Source organism: Chelonoidis abingdonii, chromosome 12 (assembly GCF_003597395.2).
Source record: "Chelonoidis abingdonii isolate Lonesome George chromosome 12, CheloAbing_2.0, whole genome shotgun sequence".
NCBI lineage: Eukaryota > Metazoa > Chordata > Testudines > Testudinidae > Chelonoidis > Chelonoidis abingdonii.
In genome coordinates, this window is record NC_133780.1 from 5,428,148 (window position 1) to 5,455,971 (window position 27,824).

The 27,824-nt window shown below is 48.0% G+C and overlaps 1 protein-coding gene across 1 annotated transcript in view; it reads left to right on the plus strand.

Annotated features, from left to right (window-relative positions):
• The window catches only part of LOC116836774 (zinc finger protein RFP-like), a 31,296-nt gene extending 4,421 nt beyond the window's left edge, over window positions 1-26,875 (plus strand). The window contains exons 2-14 of the mRNA XM_075071623.1: window positions 2,887-2,982; window positions 4,301-4,531; window positions 5,795-5,817; window positions 7,891-8,006; window positions 10,305-10,337; window positions 11,189-11,218; window positions 14,190-18,427; window positions 19,443-19,823; window positions 21,608-21,630; window positions 22,379-22,482; window positions 22,922-23,064; window positions 25,512-26,138; window positions 26,380-26,875. Of these exons, the coding sequence (XP_074927724.1) occupies window positions 2,887-2,982; window positions 4,301-4,531; window positions 5,795-5,817; window positions 7,891-8,006; window positions 10,305-10,337; window positions 11,189-11,218; window positions 14,190-14,704 (1,044 nt within the window). The 3' untranslated portion in view covers window positions 14,705-18,427; window positions 19,443-19,823; window positions 21,608-21,630; ... (2 more) ...; window positions 25,512-26,138; window positions 26,380-26,875. The remainder of the gene's footprint in view (window positions 1-2,886; window positions 2,983-4,300; window positions 4,532-5,794; window positions 5,818-7,890; window positions 8,007-10,304; window positions 10,338-11,188; window positions 11,219-14,189; window positions 18,428-19,442; window positions 19,824-21,607; window positions 21,631-22,378; window positions 22,483-22,921; window positions 23,065-25,511; window positions 26,139-26,379) is intronic.
• Window positions 26,876-27,824: the final 949 nt, after the last annotated feature.

Consider the following 27,824-nt stretch of genomic DNA (forward strand, 5'->3'; position numbering starts at 1 on the left):
CCGTCTCTTCCCAAAATCCTTATCGTCCCAGACTGGGCTTCCACCCCCGCATTGCTCCCTTATTCCTTTCTCTAGAAGGCCGCAGGATGGTACCCGCATGTGTATCAGGGCTAGGATGACCAGACAGCAAATGTGAAAAATCGGGGTGGGGGTAATAGGAGCCTATATAAGAAAAAGACCCAAAAATCTGGACCGTCCCTATAAAGTCGGGACATCTGGTCACCCTAATCAGGGCAGAAGGTTGTCAAGGACCACTCCTCAATCCCTCTCAGCCTGGGGGCTGGAGAGAAGGGTGAAGGGACACAGCTGCCCGAAAGAGGCACCCAGCATCAACTTCCCACTTCCTTGAGACTGGGGATAGGTAAAATGGCCTCCGCTATTGCTGGTGCCATCCACTAGGCCCCTGGTCCCCAAACTGTGAGATGCAACCCCTAGGGGAGGAATATTCGGGGAGGCCCGGCAGGGAGGTAGCACCAGTCAACTCTGCTCCGGCTCCATCCTCAGCCATGACCTTGGCTCCCAGCCCCATGCCCAGCTCCACTCCCAGCCTTGGCCCCCAGCCGGGGCTGCATTCCCAGTCTGGCCCCAGACCCGCCTCAGCTGCATCCCTAGCCTCGGCCCCCTTCCCCTTGTCTGTGTTCCCTTTCCTCCCCTCCGCAGGAGCCATGGCTCTGCTCTGGCCTAGGGTTGCCAACTCTCACACAAAACCGAACACCCTTGCCCCGCCCCTCCTCTGAGGTCCCGGCAATGCCATGCCCCTTCTCCAAGGTCCTGCCCCATTTCCCCCCTCCCTCTGTCACTCACTTCCCACCCTCACTCACTCACTCATTTTCACCGGGCTGGCTTAGGGGGCCTGGGATGCAAGAGGGGGTAAGGGCTCTGGCTGGGGGTGCAGGCTCCAGGAAGGGGCCAGAAATGAGGAGTTCAGCATGTGGGAGGTGGCTCCAGGCTGAGGCAGGGTGTTGGGGTGCAGGGGGTTGAGGGCTCCAGCTGGGGTGCAGCTCTGATGTGGTGCCAGGGATGAGGGATTCAGAGGGGGCTCTGGACTGGGGCTGAGGGGTTCAGAGTGCAGGAGGGGGCTCTGTGTTGGGGTGGGGGCTGGGGTTGGGGATGTGTGAGGGCTGTGGCTGCGGGTGTGGGCTCTGGGGTGGGGCTGAGGATGAGAGGTTTGGGGTGTCGGAGGGTGCTCCAGGCTGGGATTGAGGGGTTCGGAGGGTGGGAGGTGGATCAGGGCTGGGGCAGGGGGTTAGGACCCGAAGGAGGCTCAAGGGTGCAGGATCCAGGCAGCACTTACCTCAAACAGCTCCCGGAAGCAGCGGCGTTTCCCCTCTCCAGCTCCTATGCTGGGATGTGGCCAGGCGGCTCTGCGCACTGCTCCCTCCGCAGGCACTGCCCCTCAGCTCCCATTGGCTGTGGTTCCCAGCCAATGGGAGCTGTAGGGGTGGCACTTGGGGCCGGGACAGTGTGCGGAGTCCCCTGGCTGCCCCGACTCATAGGAACCAGAGGGGGGACATGCTGGCTGCTTCCTGGGAGCCATGTGGCACGGAGGCTAGCAGGAAGCCTGCCAGCTCCACTGCAGTCAATGCACAGTCCATGGCCTAGTCAGCTGTGCTGACTGAAGCTGCCAGGATCCCTTTCAACTGGGTGTTCCAGTCGGAAAGCAGACACCTGGTCACCCTACTCTGACCCCAGCTGCCCTGGGGGGGGGGAGTGCGAACAGGGGTAAGAGAGGATGTGACCCTGAAAAGTTTGGGGACCACTGCACTAGGCCCTGCTCCCTAAACACCTTATATGCTGAGGGAGGAGAGTTTGACATCAGCTCAGGATTCCCTTATAAGGGCTGGTTAAGAGTCCTTTGTGCCGCTCCAATGAGCTGGCCCCATTCATAGCATCTGGAACAGGTATCTTCCAAATGCTTGGCATGGTTAATGCTTTTCTGTGGAAATTTTATTGTTGTTTGTTTTTGATAAAATAATTCAGTTTTTGACTGAATTAAAGTGTTCATGGAAAGCAGCTGCTTTGCGCAAGATTGCTGGGTTTTTTTTCCCTTCAGGGGGCGAAGGGGAAAGGTTTTGTTCAAAACTATTTCACCGCAGCAAAGTCTTTTGCCTGGGAGTTTGTTTAAGATAAGTCTGTGATCTGCTAAAGAAGACCTAGTATCATTCTTAATATTGCTAGTTCTGCCCAGACAAGAGAGACCCTGATTTTACACCCTAAGACCTGATCTTGCAGTGATCCCTTGCTTAGCTCTATATTCCCATCACAGCGCCACCCCTACCTGGGCTGTAAGTTCTATGCTATATCGCTAAGAAATACTGCTCAGAATCTTCCCAATAATTTTAAATTTTGAACAGTCTTCTTTGTTGCTGTTTTTATTATCTTAAACTGGCAGGGAGGAGGAGGCATTCTGACTGAGGATCACGTAGATGTTTGTAAAAATTCATTTTCAGATTCTTTTCTTGCGAAATGTCATTAAGTTTTAGGTACATACAGGATCAAGTGCGATATTTAGATTTATTCTAAACTGGGGATTTTAATACCCCATCCTATATTTACAATAATGTCTCTAGAGCCTAATATTCTGGTCTATTTAACTTGATCAGAGCATGTAGTTTGACTGAACTTTCTGTCTGTCTAATGCATGTATATAATATTTCTTATTTTGCTATTGAGCTTATGGCTGACAGATGTGACGTCTTCTTCTATCCAGGGTGACGTATGGACTTTGCTAGACAAAGCAGATTATCTTTATTCATATATAATTTATGATGTGTGTATACATTTTGAAGGACAGAGCTTGTGAGTGTTTTATAAGAGTTAATAATTGTCAACCTATAAATAACTCAGGAAAATACCCTCAGTGCAAGTAACTTTTCTTTTCTCTAGGGACAAATTAGGAGTCGTTTGGAGATGTTGAAGAAGGAGATGGAAGGCATTGCTGCACTGAAATTGAATGGGGAAATAACAAGCGAGGAGCTGCTGGTACTTACTCATTAGCAAATGAACCTATGTGATGACTCTGAATACCATTGGAGTCGTACAGAGTAATGTGCGATGCTCTACAATGGATAATCACTTATTTATGTGGAACCCTTCTGCCAGTCAGAGTTGGCAGCAACAAGGGCCAGGTTCAGTATCTAGTGGTTCCTTTTCAACAACACAACACAAAACTGGCTCGAGCCCCCACCCAGTGACCTGGGACAATTACACATCACCCTCTGGGTGCCTCTAAGAGGCAACTTCCCCTCTCGCAAGCACAGAGTCTGAGTGTAGCAAAAACTTTTAATAAAAGAAGGGAAATAATGCAGCATTAATTTTGGGAAATACCACAAACAGGGTTTATGAACCTAAACTGTGAGCAAAAGACCCACCACCAAGTAAGTTGGGCAGGTTCCCTCAGGTTCTTAAGTCTAGTAACCCAAAAATCCCTTTATCCATCCCTTCTCTGCACCCCACTCACAGTAGCCATCTGTGGACAGTGCAGACCCAGAATTCAGAGGTACATCTGCAGAGTTCATCTCCCATACTGGGTGAGGGGAAAGAGGCACCTTACTTGCTCTTAGTGATGAAGTTTCACTGCTGGTGCACACTGTACAGTCTCTTGCATCATAGACACTGTACCAAAGCAGAGCTAATAGTTAGACCTAGGTATCATTGATTTCAGCATGTAACAACACTCTCAAATGAGTCTAACTTACCTCTGTTATTACATACTGGAGGAAAGAGGCACAACCAAAAGGTGTCCAGGGCCCTTATGCAAGAACCACATATAAATATTTATCCCTCTCCATTCACTAGCCTTAGGAACCCTTGTCCCCTGCCTAGCAAGTGCATTTAGTTGAGGGTGAGTCCTTCAATCAGGAAATGCCAAGTACAGTTCTGCTGCCCTCGGTTTACACAGAAAGGATAACAACCCTTTATTACTCCTGCCCCAGTAACAAGAAGACTATGGATCCCACACCAGCCAAATGGGACCATATGGGCAAGCAATCCCATCATGCTGAGCACCTAGACAGGGTGGGTGTGCCCATGCAAATAAGATCAGCTCCTGAAGTCTTTTTCCACAGCTCACCACTAGATGTCAGGGGAGAGCTCTTTCAGACTCTGCTTACATATGTCTATAAAGTCAAGTCTGTCATGGTTCTAAGGTGGCCAAACTGGAGAATGAAGAGAGTGTTTCTCCCCTTGCTGGTCTGGGAGAACCCCTCAAAGCGCCACAGACTCCTTTGGAAATGTTACTCTGTATCGGCCATCACATGTTTCTCTCCACCCTTTCCCTGCTTGTGTTTGCTCATTGCAGCAACAGACGGAGAGCGAGAGGAAAAAGATTCTGTCAGAATTTGAGAAACTCCATATGTTTCTAGAGGAGAAAGAATTGCTCCTATTGGCCCAGCTGGAAGTGCTGGACAAGGAGATATTGAAGAGGCAGGATGAATTCACCACCAGGCTCACCCAGGAGATATCTCGTCTCGGGACCCTGATCAGTGAGATGGAAGGGAAATGCAGGCAGCCAGCAAGTGAATTCCTGCAGGTGAGACTGTGTGAGAGGTACCCCAGAGCCCTTAGTAGACATGTCCCTGGCTCTTTGCTATCGAAGTCCCAGTTCACAATACACCGCATTATAGAAACATACATTATTTTATTCATTGAGGTCCTGATAGTACAAGGTGTTCAGCACACTGGTTCTCTGATCTAACAAAGCATTTAAACACATGAGTTTTCCCATAAATTTCATAGATTTTATGCCCAGGAGGGATCATTTGGATCAGCTTGTCTGATCTCCTTCATTACGGGCCAGAGAATTTCACCTAGAGATTCCTGTATGTAGGTGACCACCCTTGATTGACTTAGAGTGTATTTTTTAGAAAGACGTCCAATCTTGACTTAAAGGTCGCAAGTAATGGACAATCTGAGAATCAGTGAAGTGGCCTTCAGTTTTGGACTGAGAGACATTGGAGAGCAACAAAAGTGATGAAAGGTTTATCAAACCTGACCTGTGAGGAAAAGTTAAAAAAAAACCAGATAGATTTGCTCTTGAGAAAAGGAGACGGGGGTGGGGGAGGAATATGTTGAAATATATGAGCTGTTATAAAGAGGACGGCTATATCTGTGATTGTTCAGATTAATAGACTGCAGACAGGGCCAAGTCAATAGCTCAGGTCAGGCTTACCTGACGCATTGTGACATCAGAGGGAACTCAATCATCTCCCTTCCTCTCCAACTAATTTGCATGCTATACTTCTATTGGTTGGAATGAGTCTGTGTCATGAGGGACACATTTGTCAAGAGTTCTCATGGGCAGATTAGCCCGCAACTGGGTGCTACCTGTTGTGATGCCATATTTAACTCACACCAACATGTGTTTTTCCCCTCCAGTAGCTGTATGGGTTTATACAAAAACAGATTTGAGTCTTCCTCTTCGTTCCAGCTAAGGGACCTAGGAGTAAAAATTTTAAGAGAGACCTCAGGGGTGGATCCTCAAAAGTATTTAGACTTCTAAACTCCCCTTCATTTCAGTGGGAGTTAGGTGCCGAAAGTCCTTTGAGGATCTGGACCTAAGTGACTTAGGAGCCTACGTCCCATTTTTCAAAAGACCCTCTGGCATTTTGGACCCTAAATCCCATAGACTTTCAATGAGGCTTAGAATCTTATGTGCCATGGGACTAGATGTTCAAAGGGATTTAGGCACCCAAAAGCATTTTCAAATAAGCAAGTTAGATACCTCAGAGCAAGAGGGATCTCCAGTATATGTTGTGTGGGACTGAACTCCCTTTTCTTTCTCTCTCCTCTCTAGGACATCAGAAGCACCTTGAGCAGGTACGTGGCTCCTTCTCACTCCCCCTCATAGGTGCCAACATTCGCCGGTGCCGGTTGGTGCTCGTGTCCCCCTACCCTTGGCTCCGCCCCGTCTCCACCCTTTCCCCACCCTGGCCCTGCCTCCAACCCCTTCCCCCCAAAGTCCCTGCCCCTATTGGACCCGCCGCGTTCCTTCTCTCTCCCTGCTGCATGAAACAGTTGTTTTGCGGTGCAAGCACTGGGACCTAGGGGGAAAAGCGGGCACACGGCGCGCTCACGGAGAAGGCAGAGGCGGAGCAGAGGTGAGCTGGAGCAGAGTGGGGCTGTAAGGGACCACGGAAGAGTTTGTTACGGCCTAGCTAGGGCTTATCACCTTCTCAAGGACAGGTTATTAGAGGTTGTTGCACACCAGTGTATGCTGCTTCTAACCGGTTAAGACCGCTTAGCATGGGAAGCCCCTGTGTGTATGGGAAAGTGCAAAAAGCCCCTGGCCATAGGCCAAGAGGGGCAGCTTTAGCTGATGAAAAGCCCCGAATTGCATAGGCATGAGCTGCTTTACATGGTATTAGCATGATGCTATATTTGCTGTAACCTTATTGCTGCTTCGGACTCCATTCCCTGTCTTAGTGACAGCAATGCTTGGAGTCCCCGTTGCGGGTGTGTCACTTTACCTTCATTAAAGCCTAATAACTCTTAGTGTGTGTGGGCCTCGTCCTTGCAGAGCACTCAGGCATGTAACAGGGGAGGAGCGGGGAGCTGCCAGTGGGTGCAGAGCACCCACTAGTCTTTCTCTGTGGGTGCTCTGGAAGTTGGCACCTATGCTCCCCCTCACACTTCAGGATGTTGGGAAGGTGTTGGGGAAAGGACAAAGCTCCCTGCAGCTCCTAATCTCCCTCCAACCCCAGAATTCTGTGCCGGCTTATGTTTCCCCAGACTCCAGATTCAGCTGCAGATACACTATGAATTATCAACTCCTCTGGCAGTCTGGATGCCTCAAGAGATCAGAGATGGAATATGGGCCATTCACCTACTTGCCTTTACCAGTTAAGGTAGCACAGGCTACCTAGCTAGCAAACAATTAGCTGCCTAGTCACTAGCTACCTACCAATATCTACCTAGGGGTGTTGTCGGCTGCCCGTCACCAGAGTAACTTCTGAGTCAATGATTGCAAAACTCCACCTAGGTCAGTAATGGTGTGAAGTCATTTCCATCTGAGGACTGTTCAGTGCCTGGTTTATCCTTTCTATTAAGCACAATCTGCATGCTCAGGGTTGTGCCTGTCGATTTGGTGCGTGTCCCAGTGAACTTAAAATGTGCCACGAGACAAGGGTATTGTATTTATCCACATAAATTCATGACTCCTCACTCTACCTCCTTCCGGGATGGACAGTCTCCCCCATTACAAAAGCCTTTCGTGCCCCCATTGTCAACGATTTCAGCAAAGGGGCCAATGACTGAACAGAGCTGGAACGGTCCTGTCACCTTGGCAGATGTACCTCACTATTGCCCAGGCATACATGACCCTCTGGGGTGGTGGGTTGGGGAATGTCACTGAGACAGTTCTTTGGCTCATTAGGGAACTGAAAGGCCAGGTCCCCCACTGGTGTAAATCAGCAAAACTCCATTAGTGTCATCGGAGCGAGATTTCCAGCTTATATAATTAGCTGTAGTTCCTTTCAAGTCATTTCAGCCAGACCCTATGTTACTGGGGTATGTTGACCGTGACTCCATTGCAGTCAATGGGAGCAGATCCCCAGCTGGTGCAAATTAAAGTCAATCCCCAGCTGGTAAAATGAGCATTACTTCAATGGAGTTAATGGAACAACGCCAATTAACATCAGTTATGGATCTCAACCTAAGTCTCTACAGCCTGTCAGTTTATCACCGTCCATTAGAACTGAGAAAAAAGTAGAGCTGGGTGATGGTTTTGGTTTTTGTTTTTTTAAGAATTTCTTTGAAATTTTGAAATTTTGGGTTAAAAAAAAGGGATTTTTTAAATCAAAAAAAGTCTGATAATTCTTCCGACCCCACTACATTTTTATTGTTCTTAGTCATTGTCAACTGATTTCAACAACAGGCCATTTTTCTCCCTAGATATGAGACGGGGAAGTTTCAGAGTCCACCATCCCTTCCTCTGGAACTGAAAAGGAGAGTCAAGGACTTCTCTCAGAAGCACACATTTCTGGAGCATGCTCTGAGTAAATTTAAAGGTAACAAACTCTGGGGCTGTTCTTGGCTATGATTAAAATATTGATTTACTCGTATAGGGATCAGAGCCCCATTGTTGTAGATGTTGTACACACATGTAATGAAAAGATGTCTCCAGAGAGCTCAGAGTTTTGTCACTAGCTTACAGATTATGCATGGTCTGCCTTATAGAAACCCATGGGAACCATGGCCATCAGTTTGGGTCACTTATCTTTCTTGCCATATTTACAAAAGGATAATAACTTTCCCATCTCACCGGGGCACAGGAGAGGAGGTGATGCTTAAGACAAATTTTCCAATGATTTTTTTTTCCTATGGGAGTTAGGTACCCAGTCCCAATGGGCGACGGGCACCCAGTTCCCCTTCACCACTTTGAAAATTGAAGCCCAAGTAGCTACTGGCTTGCAAAACACTGTACAGATACCAAAATTCATTAGATTGTGGAGCCTGGTAGCCCCATGTACCCCAGCTTATCTGGATGAGTTCCCCTTGCAAAGCAATTATCTGTTGGCAGTAATGCTCGGATCCATCCCAGCATAGGCAGCTAATGAGCACAGCAGGGCCAGATATAGTAGTTTGTTTGTTTTCTACCCCTCCCTCCACGGAAATTTTCAACAAAACCAAAAATGTTTGCAGTAACATTTTCCCTGGAAAAAAAATGATTTTTCCTACCCTCCCACACCCTAAAATATAAAACAAAAAATATTTCAGTCAAATAACTAAATTATTTAAATTTGTAAATATTGCTGCAATGTTTCACGGGAGCTGTAGTTTAGGTGCCACAGGCTCCCATTCTCCTCTATGGCCTGGGTTCCCTGATTGGAATACATTTCCCATGATCCACCATAGCCTCCTCTGAGGAAGGTATGCTAGGCATCATGGAGTCCCTGACTGTGGTGCATCCTGGGTGATGTAGTCCAGTTCAAGAGCCTGTCCCATAAAAGAGAACAGGAACATGAGCAAACCAAATTACAATTCCAGTGAGGCACCAGGGGAGCATTTTTGTCCAAAATCTTTTCAGTTTTCAGGTGTTCAGACTGTCAACAAATAAATTGAACATTTCTGTGGAAAGTTGTCACTTTTTGTGAAAAATTTCCATTTAGTTGAAAATCCAATGTTTCCATTCAAAAGTAGTTTTGGCCAGAAAATTTTTGACCAGCTTGACAGGGGTGGTGCTGGAAAGGAGTGTGCTGCTAGTCACCACTAAAGGGAGAATATGTCTCTGACTCTGAGCGGAGATACTATTTCTGTGTGCTCAGTGTGTAGCAGGCCCTATCTGTTGAGATCAGCCTGGTAAAAGCTCATATAAAACAAGTCCCTTCCCAAGGAGGGTGGATCCCTGTTTCTCGAGACCAGGAAGAAGTTTCTGTATCTGTGCAGGAGCTCTGCAAAGCAAAGCAAACTCACTCTGGGTCCAGTTTCCAAAGCCCTGGGCCTGCTGCCATGGCTATAAAGGCTTTTTCCACTTTGTCCTCTTGTCAGTGTGACCAAGCCAAACAATGGCGAACGCTGATTCATACAGCCTGCACCCACAGAGATCAATGATAATTACCCCAGTGACTCTGAGGACAGAACTGTGCCCTTCATTGGTACAGACTCACTTGCTCTCTGCCTACCTGCTCAGCCATGGGCAGCGGGTATCACAGGCCAGGGGAGGCTAAGCTGTGGTGCTGCCCGTGCTGCCCCTGCTCCCCCTCTCCCCTGAAGCTCTGCTCCAGCCAGCAGCCAGGGGCTGAGGTGGCCCGGGGCAGGTCAGGCCAGCAGCATTTCTCACCATGGGGGGCGGGGAGGGAGGCTTAGGGCTCTGGCCACGGGGGGAGGCCTCAGGAGGAAGGGGCAGGGCCGGAGGCTAGCCTCCCTGAAGGGGGGGTGGTTCAACCACCGCCCATATGCCCGGGGCAAAGATTTCTGATAGCAGAGGGCTCATTCATCTAGCAAAGGCAGGATGAGATTCAATGGATGCAAACTGAAGCTGGACCAAATCAGCCTGGAAATGCATGCATTTTTAACAGTGATAATAATTGGCCACTGAGGCAACCTACCTATGGACATTGTGGATTCTCCGTCGCTTGGAAGTTTTTAAATCAAGACTGGGTGTCTCTTTCCAAAAGATTGTAGCCAGAAATTATTGACTTCATGCAGCATCACTGGGTGAAATTCTCTGACCTGTGTTATGCAGGAGGCCCGACTGCCAATTTTGGTCCCTGCTCCAAAGAACTGACTAATCCACAGTAGGCATCTCTCCCCAGTCAGAACAACAGAGATTTCACCTCTTCCACGTTTTTTCCTCTCCCTTCTAGAGACTCTGTCATCTGAACCAAAGCTGGACAAAGGTAAATTTCTGGAGCTAATGGGGAATCTCCTTTCAGTTGAGCTGACTCAGGGCAAATTGATGAGGGGAACTTTCCTATAATGATGAACTTGCATACATGTATGGATCCATAGGCGCTGACTCTGTGGGTGCTCCGGAGCTGGAGCACCCATGGAAAAAAAATAGTGGGTGGTCAGCAACCCCGTGATTAGCCCCTCTCGCTCCCCCCTAGAGCCTCCCTCCCTCCCACCTCAGATCAGCTGTTAGTGGCATGCAAGAGGTGCTGGGGGAGGAACAGGGGGTGGGGTGCACTCGGGGGAGGGGAAGGAACAGGGTGGGAAGAGGCAGGCAGAGGTGGAGTATGGGCAGGAAGATGTGGAGTGGAGGCTTGGGGGAAGGGATGGAGTTGGGGCGGGGCTTGGGGCAAAGCAAGGGTCAAACACCCCCCGGCAAATCTCAAAGTCGGTGCCTGTGTCTGGATCTCTGTTTACTGACCATCATTCTCCCACTCGACAAGAAATGGGAGATGGACACAGATTCCCTTTTATGAGTAGTATTACGGTAGCCCATATAGGCCCCACCCAGGAACAAGGGCCCCATTGTGCTAGGCTCTGTACACACCCCTCATGTCTTGTCCACACTGGCAGCGATGGTTGGGGCATGTGTAGCTGCATGCGACGGTGAAAGGCTCCGGCAGTGGGAAGGCCACAGGGAAAGGCTCTGGCAGTGGGAACGCTGCAGGACACTAGGTTGCATTTATGTCTGCCCTTTTTTATATGAAATGAATCTGCAGTTATGTTCGTTAACAACAGAAATATCTTCATAATGTTGACAGCAGCTACTTTTAAAGTGTTTCACTTTTTCTCCCACTAGTGATTCTATCTGGAAGGCAGTTGGACAAAGGTAAATTTCAGGCACTGATGGTGTAATTGAGTACTGTATTATACCCAGGCCAAAAAAAAAAAAAAACCCCAACATTACAAGGATGTTGCAATGATCCCCAAACCAAATATTATAAACCCAGGAAATTCAGACTTAATCCTAATCCTCCTTCTCTATTTAAAACTTTTTCCCAAACCAACCCCATTTCATTCTCCTCTGTCTCAATCAGTGGGTGGGGATTTAGGAGAAGGGGGAGTTTGAAATTCCACCTGAAAGGGGGACTCTGGTGTCGGGTGTTTGAGAAGTGATATAAGATCCTAAAGAGTTAGTCAATACAGTCAGAGAATCACACCGTTTCTCAAACGCCATTCTGCTCTAAGCAAGAAAGCCCCATGGATTTCCTCCAGGAACTCATGAATTCTCTTAACTGATCAGATAAATGGACTCTCTAGTCCGGTATCCAATTGGACCAGTGGTCCATCTGGTCCTGTATCCAGTCTCTGATTGAAGCAGCTGGCAGTGGCTACCAAGGAAGGCTACCAACCCTCCTCCATGGTAGAATTTTGGAATAAGATGCCCACAGGGAAAATTACTTCCTGACCCCCCCACCCAGTGGCGGCTCCAGGCACCAGCGCTCCAAGCGCAAGCCACGGGGAGGGGGGCTTCCCATCCCTGCGAGGGTGGCAGTCAGGCAGCCTTCCACGGGGAAGGCAGCCTGCCTGCCATGCTTGGGGCTGCAAAAAAGCTAGAGCCGCCCCTGCCCGCACCCCATCAGTTAGTGGTTGGGTTATGCTTGAGACATCAGGATTTATATCACTTGTACATCTCATGGATCAGTAACTGGTTAAAAGATAGGAAACAAAGAGGAGGAATAAATGGTCAGTTTTCACAATGGAGAGAGGTAAATAGTGGGGTCCCCCAGGGGTCCGTACTGGGACCGGTGCTGTACAACATTGTCATAAATTATCTGGAAAAAAGGGGCAAACAGAGAGGCGACAAACTTTTCAGATGATACAAAATTACTCAAGATAGTTAAGTCCAAAACTGACTGCCAAGAGTTACAAAGGGATCTCACAAAACTGGGTGACTGGGCGACAAAATGGCAGATGAACTTTAATGGTGATAAATGCAAAATAATGCACATTGGAAAACATAATCCCAACTATACATACAAAATGATGGAGCCTGTATTAGCTGTTACCACTCAAGAGAGAGATCTTGGAGTCATTGTGGCTAGTTCTCCGGAAACATCTGCTCAATGTGTGGCAACAGTCAAAAACGCAAACAGAATGTTGGGAATCATTAAGAAAGGGATAAATAATAAGACAGAAAATATCATAAGGCCACTGTATAAATCCATGGTACGCCCACACCTTGAATACTGCATGTAGTTCTGATTGCCCCGTTTCAAAAGAGATATATCGAAATTGGAAAAGGTTCAGAAAAGAGCAACAAAAACGATCAGGGGTATGGAACAGCTGCCATACAAGGACACTGGTGTGGAGAAAAGTGAATAATGAAGTGTTATTTACCCCTTAACATATCAGAAGAACTAGGGGTCACCCGATGAAATTAATAACCAGCAGGTTTAAAACAAGCAAAAGAAGTACTTCTTCAGACAATGCACAGTCAACCTGTGGGACTTATTGCCAGGGAATGCTGTGACGGCCAAAAGTAAAACTGGGTTAAAAAAGAATTAGATAAATTCCTGGAGGACAGGTCCACCAATGGCTGTGACCCAAGATGGTCAGGAATGCAAACTATATGCCCTGGGTGTCCCTAAGCCTTTGACTGCCAGAAGCTGGGACTGGACAACAGGGGATTGATCACTCAATCATTTTTCTGTTCTGTTCATTCCTTCTGAAGTACGTAGCATTGGTCACTGCCAGAAGACAGGATATTGGGCTAGATGGACCGTTAGTCTGACCCAGTATGGACATTCTTATGTTCTTATGAGCATTTTTTAGTGAGGGAGGTGAGGCTTTGCACTCAATGGCATTTCTCTGTCTGTAATTTGATAAATTTTGAAGACCATGTCCAATCAATTCTAAAATTTCAGGGAACCTTCAAGGCATCGATGGGAAGAACCCTATTGAGTTTGATGATAGTCAAAAAACTCAGACACCAGAAAATTCTGATTTCCACTCAGTGCCCATTTGGTACGGCATTGTGACATCAGAAGTATTTCAGCCAGTCATCATTCACTCCCTATAGTTCCTTTGCAATCCCATTGGTTGAAATGAGTCAGCAAATGATGTCACAATGATACAACTTGGGCTCCTCTGCCAGGTGCGGACTCCGTGGGTGCTCCGGGGCTGGAGCCTCCTGCTTCACCTCCGCTTCCACCTCCTCCCCTGAGCGCGCCGCGTCTCTGCTCCTTCACCTACCTGCCAGCATTTGCCGCCGCCAAACAGCTGTAGCAAGTTCCGGGAGGGAGGGGGAAGGAGCGGGAACGTGGCTTGCTCAAGGGAGGAGGTGAGGAACAGGCAGGGCCAGGGGGGATTTCGGGAAGGAGTCAGAATAGGGACAGGGAGGGGGCGGAGTTGGGGCAGGGACTTTGGGGAAGGAGCTGGAATTGGGGCGGGGCAGGGTGAAGTCGGGGCAGGGCCGGGGACAGAGGAGGGTTGAGCACCCACCGGCGCCAGTAGAAGTTGGCGCTTATGGCCAGTAGCATCCAATGGGTGGTGGTAAGGGGAATTTGTTGAAATGAAGCTGATAAAACAACCAAGAGAAGAAGGGGAGAAGTTTAGATGCCTTAATAAAATGTAGCTTGAGTGGCCGGACCTTGTTACGGATTCAGAAATAGACACTCCTGCCGCTCCCACCACCTGCTAACTGAGCCTAACTCAGCAACAAAGTTGGTGACCTGCCAGTTACCCCATCTTGTGCAACTTAAGGTTTTCCTTATCGGTTAAAGGCAGGAATTTTCAAAGGGATTTAAGGGAGTGCCCCTAACTCTCTGATTCTCTCGTCTCTCTTCCCTCCACCCCAGCAAATGTCACTCTGGATCCAGACACGGCTCATCCTCATCTCATCCTGTCCGAGGATGGGAAAAGCGTGAGATGGGGACCTGCACGGCAGGACGTGCCTGACAACTTCAGAAGATTTGATCCCGTTCCCTGTGTGCTGGGCTGTGAGGGCTTCACCTCGGGGAGACATTGCTGGGAAGTGGAGGTGGATGGGAGCAGTTGGGCCGTGGGGGTGGCCAGAGAGTCTGTGAGGAGAAAGGGAGGGGTTAGCTTGGAGCCAGAGGAGGGGATCTGGGCTGTGGGGCAGCTGAACCCAATTCAGTACGTGGCTCTTACTTCTCCTTGGACAAGCCTGCCACCGGATAGGAGACCCAGGAAGATCAGGGTCGCCCTGGACTACAAAGGGAGGCAGGTGGCATTTTTCAATGCTGAGAACAACACTGAGATCTTCACTTTCCTAGCAGTCGCTTTTGCTGGGAGAATCTTCCCGTTCTGCTGGGTGGCAGACAAAAGCTCCCAGGTCAGAATGTGTCACTGAGCTGCGAGATCAAGTAGTCCTCTTCTCCCCCCGGGGCCTGGATCTGGCTTCTGGTCCGTAGAATCTCCTAGTGGAATTCTAGTCTGTCCGACCCAGCTTGTAACACTCGCCTCCCAGCAGTATCTGAGTGCCCAAACCACCTCCTACTGGAGCTCAGAGAGACCCCGGTTTCTCTAACGCCTGTAGACAATTCATGGTGCAGACAGTTCTTGACCCTCTATATGCTGCCCCTACTGCAGGATCCCTCCTCGGATGAGCAGGAGAGGATCTTTTCGAAGAGGAGAGAGATCAGAGGGATTAGAGGTGGGGGAAACAAAGAGTAACTGGAGAGGATGTTCATAGAAGGAACTATGAAAGGAAAATGTATAGGAGGAAAAGAGATGAGGGAGTATATAAACTCTTTGGAGCGGGGATTGTCTCTCGTTGTGTGTCTGTGCAGCACCCGGCACAATGGGGCCCTGATCTCAGCTGGAGTTATCCTAATATATGTAACAGGTAATGATAGCTATACAAGAGACACCATGACTGTGAGAATCATTCAGAGGATTCATAAACCTTGGGGTAAAATTTTCAGAAGTGCCTAAATCCCATTTTCAAAGGAGATGAGTGATTCTTGAGAACCCACAACTCAATGAAAGTCGACAGGAGTCTGGCTTTGAAGTCACTTCAGTGCTTTTGAAAATATGCCCCTCATTGAACATTAGGTGCCATTGTAAGCATCCATCCCTTTGCTACATCAGCAGCGATTTAAGTGAGGGTCTATACAGGCCCAGGGCTCCACCCACGTAGACGGGGGAGTCACAGGATGGGAGCCTTTCTTGGCTTCAGAAGGTGGAAATTGCCAAAGGATTGTCCCACGTTCCCTGGTTAAGTGAGATCAACCAGCGGCTTTCCCGGTTGTCCTTGCTGCTCATGCAAATGTTCAGCGTTCAAAACCAACTCGTGTTTATTTTAGGATTTGCATTTACCTAAGTAAGAATAAAATCCATATTTTTAAATACCCTTATTTTCTACTGTGCTTTCCTGCCCCCGATCTATATTACTGAGCATTTGTGGGGAGGGAACATATATATGGTTCACCAGAGGGGACTGTGACTCGAACACCAATGGGGAACACAGCAAACTCAGCAAGGATTAGTGGGTGGAATATGTGGCAGGGGGGTTCTGAGCAAAAGTTTGACTTTTCATCCAAAACCGAAAAAGTTTCAGCAGCTGAAAAGCCTCTCAACATTTGGTTTTCCACTGAACATTTTCAGCTTCAACTGAACGTATTCAGGGGGTTGGTTTCCCAATAAACAACTTCCGAGACCAGACCCTTCTTGTCAACAATTTTCTTTAGAAGAAAACCCAAATCTGCCACAGAGGGGAAAAATGTTTTGAGAGCAGATTTGTGCCCTGCCTTGTAAACAACATAGATTAGTAGATTTTAGAGGCTGAAGGAACCATTAGATCGTGTTTTCTCGTCAGCTTTCTGCATTACACAGGTCAGAGAATCCACCCTATGGGTCCTGCATCCAGCTAAGTTTCACAAGGCCCTACAAATACTGGTGCTCAGCTTTCACTCTTCCCCATTTCCAGCTCCCCTTTCTCCCTTGGGTCCTTGCTTGTCCTCCATTCCCAAACTCCACTCTCCCACCCAAGTCCCTTCACCACCATGTCCACACTCCATGGTACAGCCGGTCCCAGTTTGCTTCCCCCGGTCACACCCAGGTGTCACCCCTCACTCCTTCCCCTCACCATCTTCCCCTTGCCCCATGGTTCCCAGTTGCTGGCCAGAGAGTGGGGATGACGGGCCCAGCTGGGGAAGGGGTGGGGCTGGCCAGAAGATGAGGTGTGGGATCTAGCTGTTGGAGTACCAGGCCAACATGGGGGTGAACGGCCTGGCTGCCTGGGACTCCTGGCTGACTGACATAGGGGCAAAAGGCCTGGAAGGAAGGTGGCTGGCTTGAGGGGGTGCTGTCTGGAGTCGGGGAGAGGGAAGCTGCTGAGAGGCTGGCAGGAATGGAGAGGATGAGATGATCAAGACTGGAATTTTCCAAGGCCTTTAAGGAGGCTAAGCCATGGGAGGCAGGTGCCCAACTCCCCTAAGCCACTCTGACAATTCCAGTCTGACCAGAGCTGGGGAGAGGGGAAAGTCCCAGCAGGCTGAAGTGAGGGTGTGATGGAGTAGGAATTTAAATAATATTTCATTGAACAATGGCCCAATCTCCCTTTGGACTGCCAAGCCATTGCCAATTCCCCCCACCTTTCCTGGCAGAGGGGAAGATTTAGGCCACCTTCTGATCTCATTTACATTGACAAAACACTGGAGGAACTCCACTGGAATCAGGAGTCACTCTGGATTTACATACGTGTAAACAAGAGCAGGATTTGACCCATTATTTTACAGTCCCCAGATAAGTGAATCTCTACAACCCTTGGACGGTAACAGGGAGGGAAACACTGATTTGTTCAAAGCTCAGCCTGTTCCTAGAAAAAGGAATGTGAAAAACACATTCCACTATAAGATCACATTCCTGATACAGGTTGTGGAAAGACCTAGGAACATGAATCAACCACAGGGCTAGAAATCCAAGCAGCACTTTAACTAATATAAAAATAATAATAATTTTGAAAAATATTCTTCTCCCCAAGGAAAAATCCCTTTAGCTAACAACGCCCGCACCTCAGAGAACAGCAGGGAAGGGGAATTTTTCAAAGAACCTCTCTCCATTTCTATTGGTCCCTGGGAGCAGAGGGTAGCAGGGAGTCATCTACAAGTTAGTCTACACCAGAGAAAGTTAGCATTCACATTATTCCAGCTCAACTTATTCCCATACTGGAAAAGGAATAATCTATATGAAGGCCAGGTCTATACTACAGAACTATATCAGAATAACTATGTCAATCAGGGGTGTGAAAAATCCACACCCCTGAGCGACGTATTTATACCGACCCACGTAGACACCACTATGTCGCTGGGAGAGCGTCTCCGGTCGACATACCTGCCACCTCTTGCGGAGATGGATTAACTACGCCGACGGGAGCACTGTTAATAAAGCGCTACAGCTGAGCAGCTGCATTGTTAGCGCTGTGCATGAAGACTAGTCCTCATATAAGGCACCTTTCTGCTGGTACAACAACATCCACACTAGGGGTTGTCTTGCTGTAGCAACTCCAGTAAAACAAATCGCACCCCTAAGCAATGTAGTCAGGTCAGTAGAAAACCCACGCAGAGCAGGCCTTCATTTTCAATGGTCAAAAAAATAGAAACATTTTGGGTTTTCAATTTTTAAACATCTCTCCCCCTCTCAGCCCCCCTTCCCCCACAAATATCAATGGAATCCAAATTCTTCTATTTCATCAAAAAGACATTTTGTTTTCTTTGGGAGGCACGGAGTGGGAGGGAATCAGTGACAAATGTCTGTGCTTCTCTAGGATGTGTCTACACTAGAGTTGGAGGTGTAATTTCCAGCTCATATAGGCAGAGGTGATGCATTGGGGGGCATGCAAGGTCAGGAGCCCCCACCTCCCCCGATTTGCTTGCCTTGTACTGAGCATGCCCACACAGACTGAGCATTCTCAGTAACACTGCTGAAGCCGGCTGCCCTCACTCTATCCCCTGGGGTTGTCTCTGCAAGGAGGAGTTCCCCCACTGGCGCTGACTGAGCTAGTGTCCTAAAAACAGACGTGGGCAGCAGGATGGGTTCTCTGTCTCAAGTACAACCCTACCTGAAACACTGGGTAAGTACTGTGGCTGGCTCCTTATCCTGCCACCTGGGCTACCATTGCTATTTTTAGCCTGCAAGCTTGATCAGAGCTAGCAGGGGTATGTCTGCGCGAGCTGGAAATGAAACCTCCAGCTGCAGTGTAGACATACCCTCAGGATCAGATTCATAAATCAGAGACAACCTGTGCTTGCCAATAGTGGAGGGGCAGCAGGGAGGGGAAGGGACAGTATGAGGGCAGCTGGCTTCAGCAGTGTTACTGAGCATGCTCAGTACAAGCCAAGCAGCAAATCTGGAGGGGGGGCACGTGACCCCCCATTTCCCCCTCCATGCATTGCCTCTGTCCCTAGTGGATCTTCATTAACTTCAGAGGCATTACAGCAGCGGCTCTCAACCTTTCCAGTTGACTGTGCCCATTTTAGGCATCTGATTTGTCTTGTTTGTACCCCAAGTTTCACCTCACTTAAAAACGATTTGCTTACAAAATCAGACATAAAAATACAAAAATGTCACAGCCACTAGTACTGAACAATTGCTGCCTTTCTCATTTTTACCATATAATTATAAAATAAAGCAACTGGAATGTAAATATTATACTTCCATTTCAGTGTATAGTCTGTAGAGCCGTATAAACACGTCAGTGTCTGTCTGAAATGTTAGTTTGTACTGACTTCACTAGTGCTTTTTATGCAGCCTGTTGTGAAACTAGGCAAATCTCTAGATGAGTTGATGTGCCCCCTTGGAGACCCCTGTGTCCCTCCAGAGATACGCATACCTCTGCTTGAGAACACTGAGTTACAGCAAAGGAAGATTTGGATCTTCAGATCCACTTTTCCTTCGTTTCTCTGCTGAGCCTCCCAGGCTCTGGCCTGCTGACAAAATTACACGTTGCAACCTAAAGAAAACCCAGAAGTAAACACCAAAACAACGCGCACAAAACACTTCCAGGGAAAGAAACAGCCAGTTGCTGGGTAAGACTCAGGTCATGTCTGTGATGAGGAGATTGCAGTTGATCTTCTCTCTTTTACAAGTAGGAGCTGTGGCTTCTGAGAATCCAGCCAAAACTCTCCAATAGGAGGCTGCTTGCACTATCCTTGTGACTTGCTTATAGGTTCAGTGATCATGGTTGGAGAGAGGACATTTGCTGCGCCTGCATTAGCCAGTGCTTGGAAGAATCACCTAGAAACATCTCTCCTCTGTGCAGAGAAAACCAGGGGAGTATTGTAGAACTGGGCAGACCATTCATTCTGCAACTGGCCAAAGATCCAGAAGCAGAGTGGGTGTGTGAGAAACACCAGGAGGAATTTGCTTTGTTGTCTGAAGAGGGGCCACAGACTCACCTTTGCGATCTGCACGGCGCACCAAGAAACCATGTCACAGCTTCCACAGAGACAGCCGCTGAGCAGTGCAAGGTAGGAAATGGCTAGTGAGTGAAATATATTAGAATAAAAACCACCAGTAGCAAATCAAGTAACGAAATGGGGGATCAGCTGCAAGACATTTTAAAACACGTCTCTAAATATTTGCTGCATGGTTTATCTTATCAGAGCTAGAATGATGGGACGGTAATTGCTAGGATCACTCTTTCACTGATTAAAAAAACCCAGCTGCCGATGTCTCTCTAGCAGCCCAGAATTTAGGAACACTCTGCATTATGCAGTAAGTTTGTTGTTCAGTTCCCTTCAAACTGATCCTTGTCTCTTTTGCAGTCAATAGCCAGTCTCTTCTTCACTACGATAGGAACGATGCCTTTTGGGCTCCTGCTTATCTGCCTTGGTTGTTTTTTATATCCTCATATTTCCCATATAGGCTTTTGGCTGTTCTTTATCCAGAGGTATTTTTACTTCCATGCTTACTGCTCCAACTGCTTCTGTTTCTCTGTTGGGGAAGGAACCCAACATCTCTGCTATTTTTCAGCCATCATTAACATAGAGCAGCTTGAATTATTCAACATCTAGAAATGTAACCCTATTTTTACCCACGAAAGCTTATGCCCAAATAAATCTGTTAGTCTTCAAGGTGCCACCGGACTCTTGTTGTTTTTGTGGATACAGACGAACATGGCTACCCCCTGATATTTGTGATCATCAAGTCTGATCTCTGGTATAGAGGCCTTAGAACTTCCCTGAAATAATTCCTGGTTGAGCTGAAGCATAGTTTTCAGAAGAAAAAAAAAAATCCGGTCCTGATTTTAAAATTGCCAGTGACGGAGAATCCACCACCACTCTTGGTAAATTGTTCTAATGACTAATTACCCTCATGTTTAAAAACTAACACCTTGTTTCTGATCTAAATTTGTCCAGCTGTAACTTCCAGTTATTTGGATCTTGTTTAATCTTTGTTTTCTAGATTAGTTGCCTGCTAGGTCTTTGACTAAAGGTTTGTGTGAATTTATTTTAGCTTCTGCATCCAGAGGCAAGGCATAGAGGGTGGGGGAATGTGGAGTCAAAAGCCCCATCCCAGATTTGTGGCTTGGATTGTACTGATTGTGCGCACATGGACTGAGCATGCTCAGTAACACTGCTGAAGCTGGGTGCCCTCACTCTGCCCACCCCCCACACACACACTATCAGCAGACATGGGTGTCTCTGTCTGGATCCATGTATCACAACAGATCTCAGTGCAGTTCCAAGTGACCGGTGCCAGCATCCTGGAGAAGGGTGTGGTTCCTACGCATTTATCTCTGTGAGACACATTTTGACCAAGGTCCCAGCCCAGCTTGTCAGTTCCTGCACTTCTAGTTGCAGGCACAAATTTGTAAGTGGCTCTGAAACTCAGGTTTGAGCGTGCACCTGGGCCTTTAGTTTGCAGGTGGGGTAGGGATTGCTCATACACAGGCTACTACTATGCATAAACAATGTTCATTATTTGCTGCTGGTGCCTTGTGATTGGATGCCAAAATCACATGGTTTTGTTTCTGTTCCCTGGGTGATTTGACTTCCTAAGGTTCATAAATAGGGAGTTTCTATTTTAGCAGTGGAGAAAAGTTTCTCCAAGCCCCAAACCCTAATCGCTGGAGTTCAAAGAGTTAACTATTGGAAGTGAGAAATTAAAGCCATAGATCTGATTTGACCAACTATTGGTAACTGTGAAAGTGAAGTAGTGACCACAAAAATGAGCTGCTTTTGGAGCAGCAGGAGTCCCTAGTATGTGTCATGTGGAGCTGAACTCCCTTTTCTCTCCCTCTCACTTACAGGATGCCAGAGACATATTGAGCAGGTAGGTGGCTCCTTCTCACTTCTCATACTTCACAATGCAGATAAGGGGTTTGGGCATTGGCTGAAAGACACATCTCCAATGTTACACGTCTGGCTGGTGATATTTTATGGTGGGTGTTTTGTTTGTTTGTTTTCCTAAAGCCCCATTTCCTGGAGTCATATGATTACATTAAAATCTCAGCCACTTCTTTTATTTAAGGCAATTTCTCAGTCTCATGGTTGCAGAGAAAAGTTTTAAAATAGTCACCCAAAGGGCTGAAAAGTTATGACAGGGAATAAGCAGCTGTCAGAAGGGACCAGGGCTTGACATTTTGCCTAGTCCCTGTATGGGAATGGCAGTGAAAAGACTCCCTAGCATTTGTATTACCATGGTACCTGTACCCCCAGCTGAGATCAGGACCCCACTGCATACGCACAAAGAGACAGTCCCTGTCCTGGAGAATGCACACTCCAGGCAAGCCAGACAAAAGGTGGGAGGGGAAGTCACTTGCCTTTAGTCACCCAGCATGTGTGCTGCAGAACACAAGGAGTTAAACCCAGGTGTCCTGGTTCCCAGTCCGGTGCTCTTTCCACTGCTCCATACTGCCCCCTATTGTGGGTCTTTCGCCATCACTCCCCCAACCTCGAGAGCACTTGCAGACCCATGCCAGGTCCAGGCACAAATGGACCCCTTGATGTTTTGCTGCCACTCGAACTGAGCAATCAGGTGAAGAGTAATAAATGTGTGGTTGGTGTTTTAACTCCTCTAGGCGTGAAGAGGGGAAGGTGCGGGCTGCAATGGCTCTTTCTCCTGAACCGAGGCAGAGGACGCCGGAGTTCTCCCTCAACCCCCAAACTCTGAAGGAATTCAAAGGTAAGACACACAAACCCCTACTCCGAAATTTCATCAGTGTGCAATGCACTTTCCCCAGCCACTAGAGCTTCTGCTGAGCTTCCCAATGGGGTGTCGGGCCCATAGGTGCCAACTACGTGGGTGCTCTGGGGCTGGAGCACCCAATCCCCATGGAAAAAAATAGTGGGTGCTCAGCACCCACTGGTGGGCCCCGCTGATCAGCTCCCTCCCTCCCCCCAACAGACAAATCAGCACTTTGCAGGAACATTGGGATTTAAAAAACCAGCACTCATTAGCAACTAGGAAATTCAGGATGAAGGATGCAGGAAACACAAAGATACAATATTGTTCAAATAAATACATTAAGCCAGAGAGAAGTGGGGGAGGTGATATTTTTTATTGGACTGAATTCTGTTGGTGGGACAGACGCGCTTCCAAGCTACACAGAGTTCTTCTGCAGGTAAAAGATAATCCCTCACCCACTTTGTCTCTCTAATATCCTGAGACTGACACTGCTACAACAACACTGCAGGCATTTGGGCAGGACATTTTAAGAATTACATTGCAAAAATACCCAGCATGTGAAAGCAAGAAATTTCTCAGGTAAGGTCACAGATGACAATCTTAACTCTGCCCCCACTGTCTGAAAGGCTCTGCAATAACTTTATCCATCCACACTAGAAAATATTTGGATGTCTTGTAACTTTAAGTTTCTTTTCAGAACTTTAGTTGGTTAACAATTATCAGTGATTTTGGTTTTTGGGGGCGGAGAGAAGGTGAGAAAATGTCTTTTCAACTAAATGGAAATTTACACACACACACACACACACTCTCTCTCTCACACACACTCTCTCTCTCTGCTTTCATTGGTTTTGTTTCATTTTATTATTGGAAAATCAAACCCCAAGATATTTTCAGTTTTTGGCAACTGTCAGTTTTATGCATAGATATAAACTCCCCCTACCCCACCTTCCAACAAAAACTTTACAGGGTAAAATTTTCATTTCCTGTCCAGCTCTACTCATCAGTTACCACAAAGAATTGCTTATAGACTCATAAAAATGTGGGGCTGGAAAGGACATTAAGATGTCATCTAGTCCATCAAATACCCTCGCTGAAGCAGGACTGAGAATAGTTAGACCATTCTTGACAGGCATCATCTGACCTGTTCTTAAAAACCTCTAAGGATGGGATTCTAAAATCTTAAATGGTTGGGTCACATTCAGGGCCAGCTCCAGGCACCAGCCAAGCAAGCTCATGCTTGGGGCGGAAGATTCTAAGGGGCAGCTTCCGTCCAATCCTAGGCACGGCCGCTCTTTTTTATTCTTTTTCTCTTTTTTTGGTTCACCGCTCTGGCCGCCAGGGCCGGCTTTAGGCCTATTCCACCAATTCCCCCGAATCAGGCCCCGCGCCTAAGAGGGCCCCGCGCCCAGTGAGAATCCCTTCCCTGGCTAAAGGCGCCTTTTTAATTTTTACTCACCCGGCGGCGCTCCGGGTCTTCAGTGGCACTTCGACGGTGGGTACTTTGCTCGCTCCGGGTCTTCGGCGGCAGATCCTTCAGTGCCACCGAAAACCTGGAGTGAGTGAAGGACCCATCGCCGAAGACTCGGAGTACCACCTGGTGAGTACAAGCCCCATATGTTTTTTTAAGTCATCCTTGCCGGGGCCCCCATCGAAACTGTCGAATTGGGCCCCGCACTTCCTAAAGCCGGCCCTGCTGGCCGCCCTGTAGGGGGCAGTAGCACGGAGGAGGGGAGCGCCCTGCTGGGAGCCGGCTGCATGCTTCGTCTGCCCCAGCCAGTGCCAGGTCTGCAGCAAGCCCGGGAACCCGCGTCCTTCCCTCCCCGCCGACCAGAGCAGCGCGGAGCCCTCCCAGCAGGCGGCGCAGCAGGAGGGGCCAAGTGTGAGCGCCCTGGCTGAAGGAAGCCCTGGCCGCCCCCCTTCTCTCTCCGCCCCCCACTCCATCTCCCTCCTCACTGCTATCCGGGGCGCGCACTCCACTGCCCGGGGCACATCTGCAGCGCAGGAGTCCCACTAGCTGAAAGTTTGCACCCTGGTTCTGGCCACCCCGCAGTTTTTGGGGTTTTTTTAGCTTGGGGCGGCAAAAAAGCCAGAGCCAGCCCTGGTCACATTAATCCTTCTTTAGGACCATGTGGAGTGCACAGGAGACGAGCTGCTTTGTCCATTTCTGATTCGTCACAGTACATGAGCATCAATTATCCCACCTGGTTTACAAAGATCCTATGCCCCAAGAGTTGCACAAGGGTCCTCGTGCACAGAGCTAGTGTGTCTATGTAAACTCACCTCCTACGTCTAGATCACAAGTGTACAAAACTGGTGGGTGTCGTGAGGCAGCATATGTATTATGTGTGTTGACATTCAGAATTGTGTATGCATGAAAGGAACTTTTAAAATGATGGTTTATTGTTCCCATTTTCTTAACTCCACTCTCAGTGCAGTGTCCAGTTCTACCCTGTCCATGGCTATAGACTAAGAACTTTACAGAACCAGGAGTGATGGTAGCAGAGGTGCTGGAACTAGGGGTACTGGCTTGAAGTGGTTTCCATCATATATAGGATTTACTGTTTGGTTCAGTGGCTCTCAGCTCCCCCACTGTACAAATTGTTCCAGCTTCCCTGGATAGAAGAAGGGAAAGATGGAAGAGTGGGTACCTAGAGGGGCAGAGTGAAGGTTATTTGAATGACCATCACTTATAATGTCCTATCTTTTCGATGTTTCTTGCTTTTAAAACACACACATAAAATGTCCTTGTACCTTGCTCGTATCCTCACCTCCGAATGTCCTAGTTTTTTCACACTGGTCGTTGATCGCTCCAGCATCCCTGGTAGGCTTTTAACAACCCAGGGTTTGGTGTGGACTTTCAGACTTACCTTTCACCTAGAAAAAGAAGTTGTTGTGGGGGACATTGTGGGCACCCACTTGTAGATGATTATTTTGTACTAATGTCTAACCTCTTGAATATTCTGTCCAATCTTCCCCTCAGTGCTGAGCTCTGCCCCTAATGCTCTGATTCTCTCTCTGTCATACAGTGAACGTGACTCTGGATCCGGACACAGCAGGTCCTGAACTCATCCTCTCTGAGGACCTGAAAGGTGCCAGATGGGGAAAACCAAGTCAGAAGATGCCTGACCGTCTGGAGAGATTTGACACTGATCCCTGTGTGCTGGGCTATGAGGGATTCACCTCGGGGAGACACTACTGGGAGGTGGAGGTGGATGGGATGTTCTGGACTGTGGGTGTGGCCAGAGAGTCTGTGAGGAGGAAGGGACATATTCTCTTTCGACCCAACACGGGAGTCTTGGGTTTGCAGAAATATCATCACCTCTGCATGGCACTCACCAGCCCTTCGAATACCTATGTGTCCCTCAAAAATAACAACAATGAGATCGGTATCTATCTGGACTATGAACTGGGGCAAGTGTCATTTTATGACCTCAGCAACGAGGAGCTGCTCTTCACTTTCCCACCGGTCTCTTTCAACGGGGAGAGAGTTTTCCCTTACTTTTGCGTATTTTTGTCCCACATAAAACTGTCCCCCAGAGGGTGATGCATGGCTGTGATCCCCAGAAACTTCAGAGACTGCTATATTCAGATGGGCTGGACAACATGGGCCCATAGTATATTGACAGGCCTATGGATCAATATGTGAATTACAGGTAATTGTATGTTCCCGGCTCATTGGGTGGATTTTCTGGGGAATCTGGGCAAATCAATGCAAATTCCTATGGTTGATTACACAGATTCCCAGCCTTTAAGGCTTTGCCCCTTGGGGACAGGGACACCAGTTGATTTTACCTGCTTCAGGAGCTTGGGAACAAATTTTGGGGTCTAAAGGGTGAGTTTAAACAGACTCTCTCATTTTGAGCCAACAAACTGACATGAACTTTTAATCGATAGGTCAAACCCTGTGAAGGAGTGGAAGGACTAGAACCTGCCAGGGTCTCCATAGGACTCGTGGGGGACCTCTGGGAAGCAGAAGTCTGCCTTTCCATTTGTTATTGTTTTATTGATCTATTTTCTCTGTAAGGCTTTTGCCCTGAAATAAATGCTCTGTGCAAACTGCCTAATCCCTGGTGCCCTGCTGTTAGCCCTTTGCAGAGAGAGCGCAAAACTGCGGTGCTGAGATAGGTCAGACGCCGATCTTTTCTCTGCCATGCAATGTGCAATATAAAGGGAAAACACACACGAAACATTGGTGAGATGTGAAAGATTTGAATAAAATATGCCCAGCGTCCATCACATCACAAGCTTTTCCAGGTGGGGAATTGTTTGTTTGGGATTTGTTTTTTCAAGCTATTTATTGCATTTCTTTGTGTAACTGACTTTTCCCTGTTACTCAGTATCTGGTAGGAAGAGCTTTGATTTTGCAATAAATATTTGTTCCTATTTTTCACTTTATTCTTTCAGAATCCTTTCCCAGCACCACCCCTGTGACATACAAATCTACAGTAACTCCTCACTTAATATAGCCCCAGTTAATGTTGTTACGTTGCTGATCAGTTAGAGAACATGCTCATTTAAAGTTGTGCAATACTCCCTTATAATGGTGTTTGGCAGCCTCCTGCTTTGTCCACTGCTTGAAGGAAGAGCAGCCCATTGGAGCTAGTGGTGGGGGCTTGGAACCAGGATGGACCGGCAGCCCCCTATCAGCTCCCCACTCTCCTAAGTTCCCTGTGCTGCAGCTGCCCAGCAGGCGATCAATTGCCAGACAGTTCAGCTGTCCCTCCCCCCACTGCCATGTGCTGCTCCTGCCCTCTGCCTTGGAGCTGCTCCCGGGAGCCTCCTGCTTGCTGTGCAGAGGTGGGGGAGAAAGGGGAGCTGATGTCAGGGTGTCTCCCTCCCCTGCTTCTATCCCCCACTCCTTTACTCCATTTCCACAGAGCGGGGTGGGCGGGGGAGAGCAGGACAGGACTCAGGACTGAGGGAGCTTGCTGGCAGCAGCTGCTGTCTCAACTTATTGATCTACTTAAAAAGGCAGTGTACTTAGAGTAGGGTCAGCGTTCTTAAAGGGGCAATGTGCATCTCTCTCTCACACACACACACGGTGTGTGTCTCTGTCTCTCTCTGACCTGCTGTCTCTCCTTCCTCCATTCGTGCTGCTTTGTAGGGTGTGAGGCTACATTAACAACGTGTTAATCCTTGAGGGCTCAGCCGAGTGCTAGTTTGTCATTTAGCAGTAAGGCATTCTCTGGGAAATATCCCACCCTCTGACTCCACCACCTCAACTAAGCTGCACAATCATCATTGCTGTGTAAAGTATTAAATTGTTTGTTTAAAACTTATACTGTATATATATATATGTGTGTGTATAATCTTTTTTCTGGCGAAAAAAATTTCCCTGG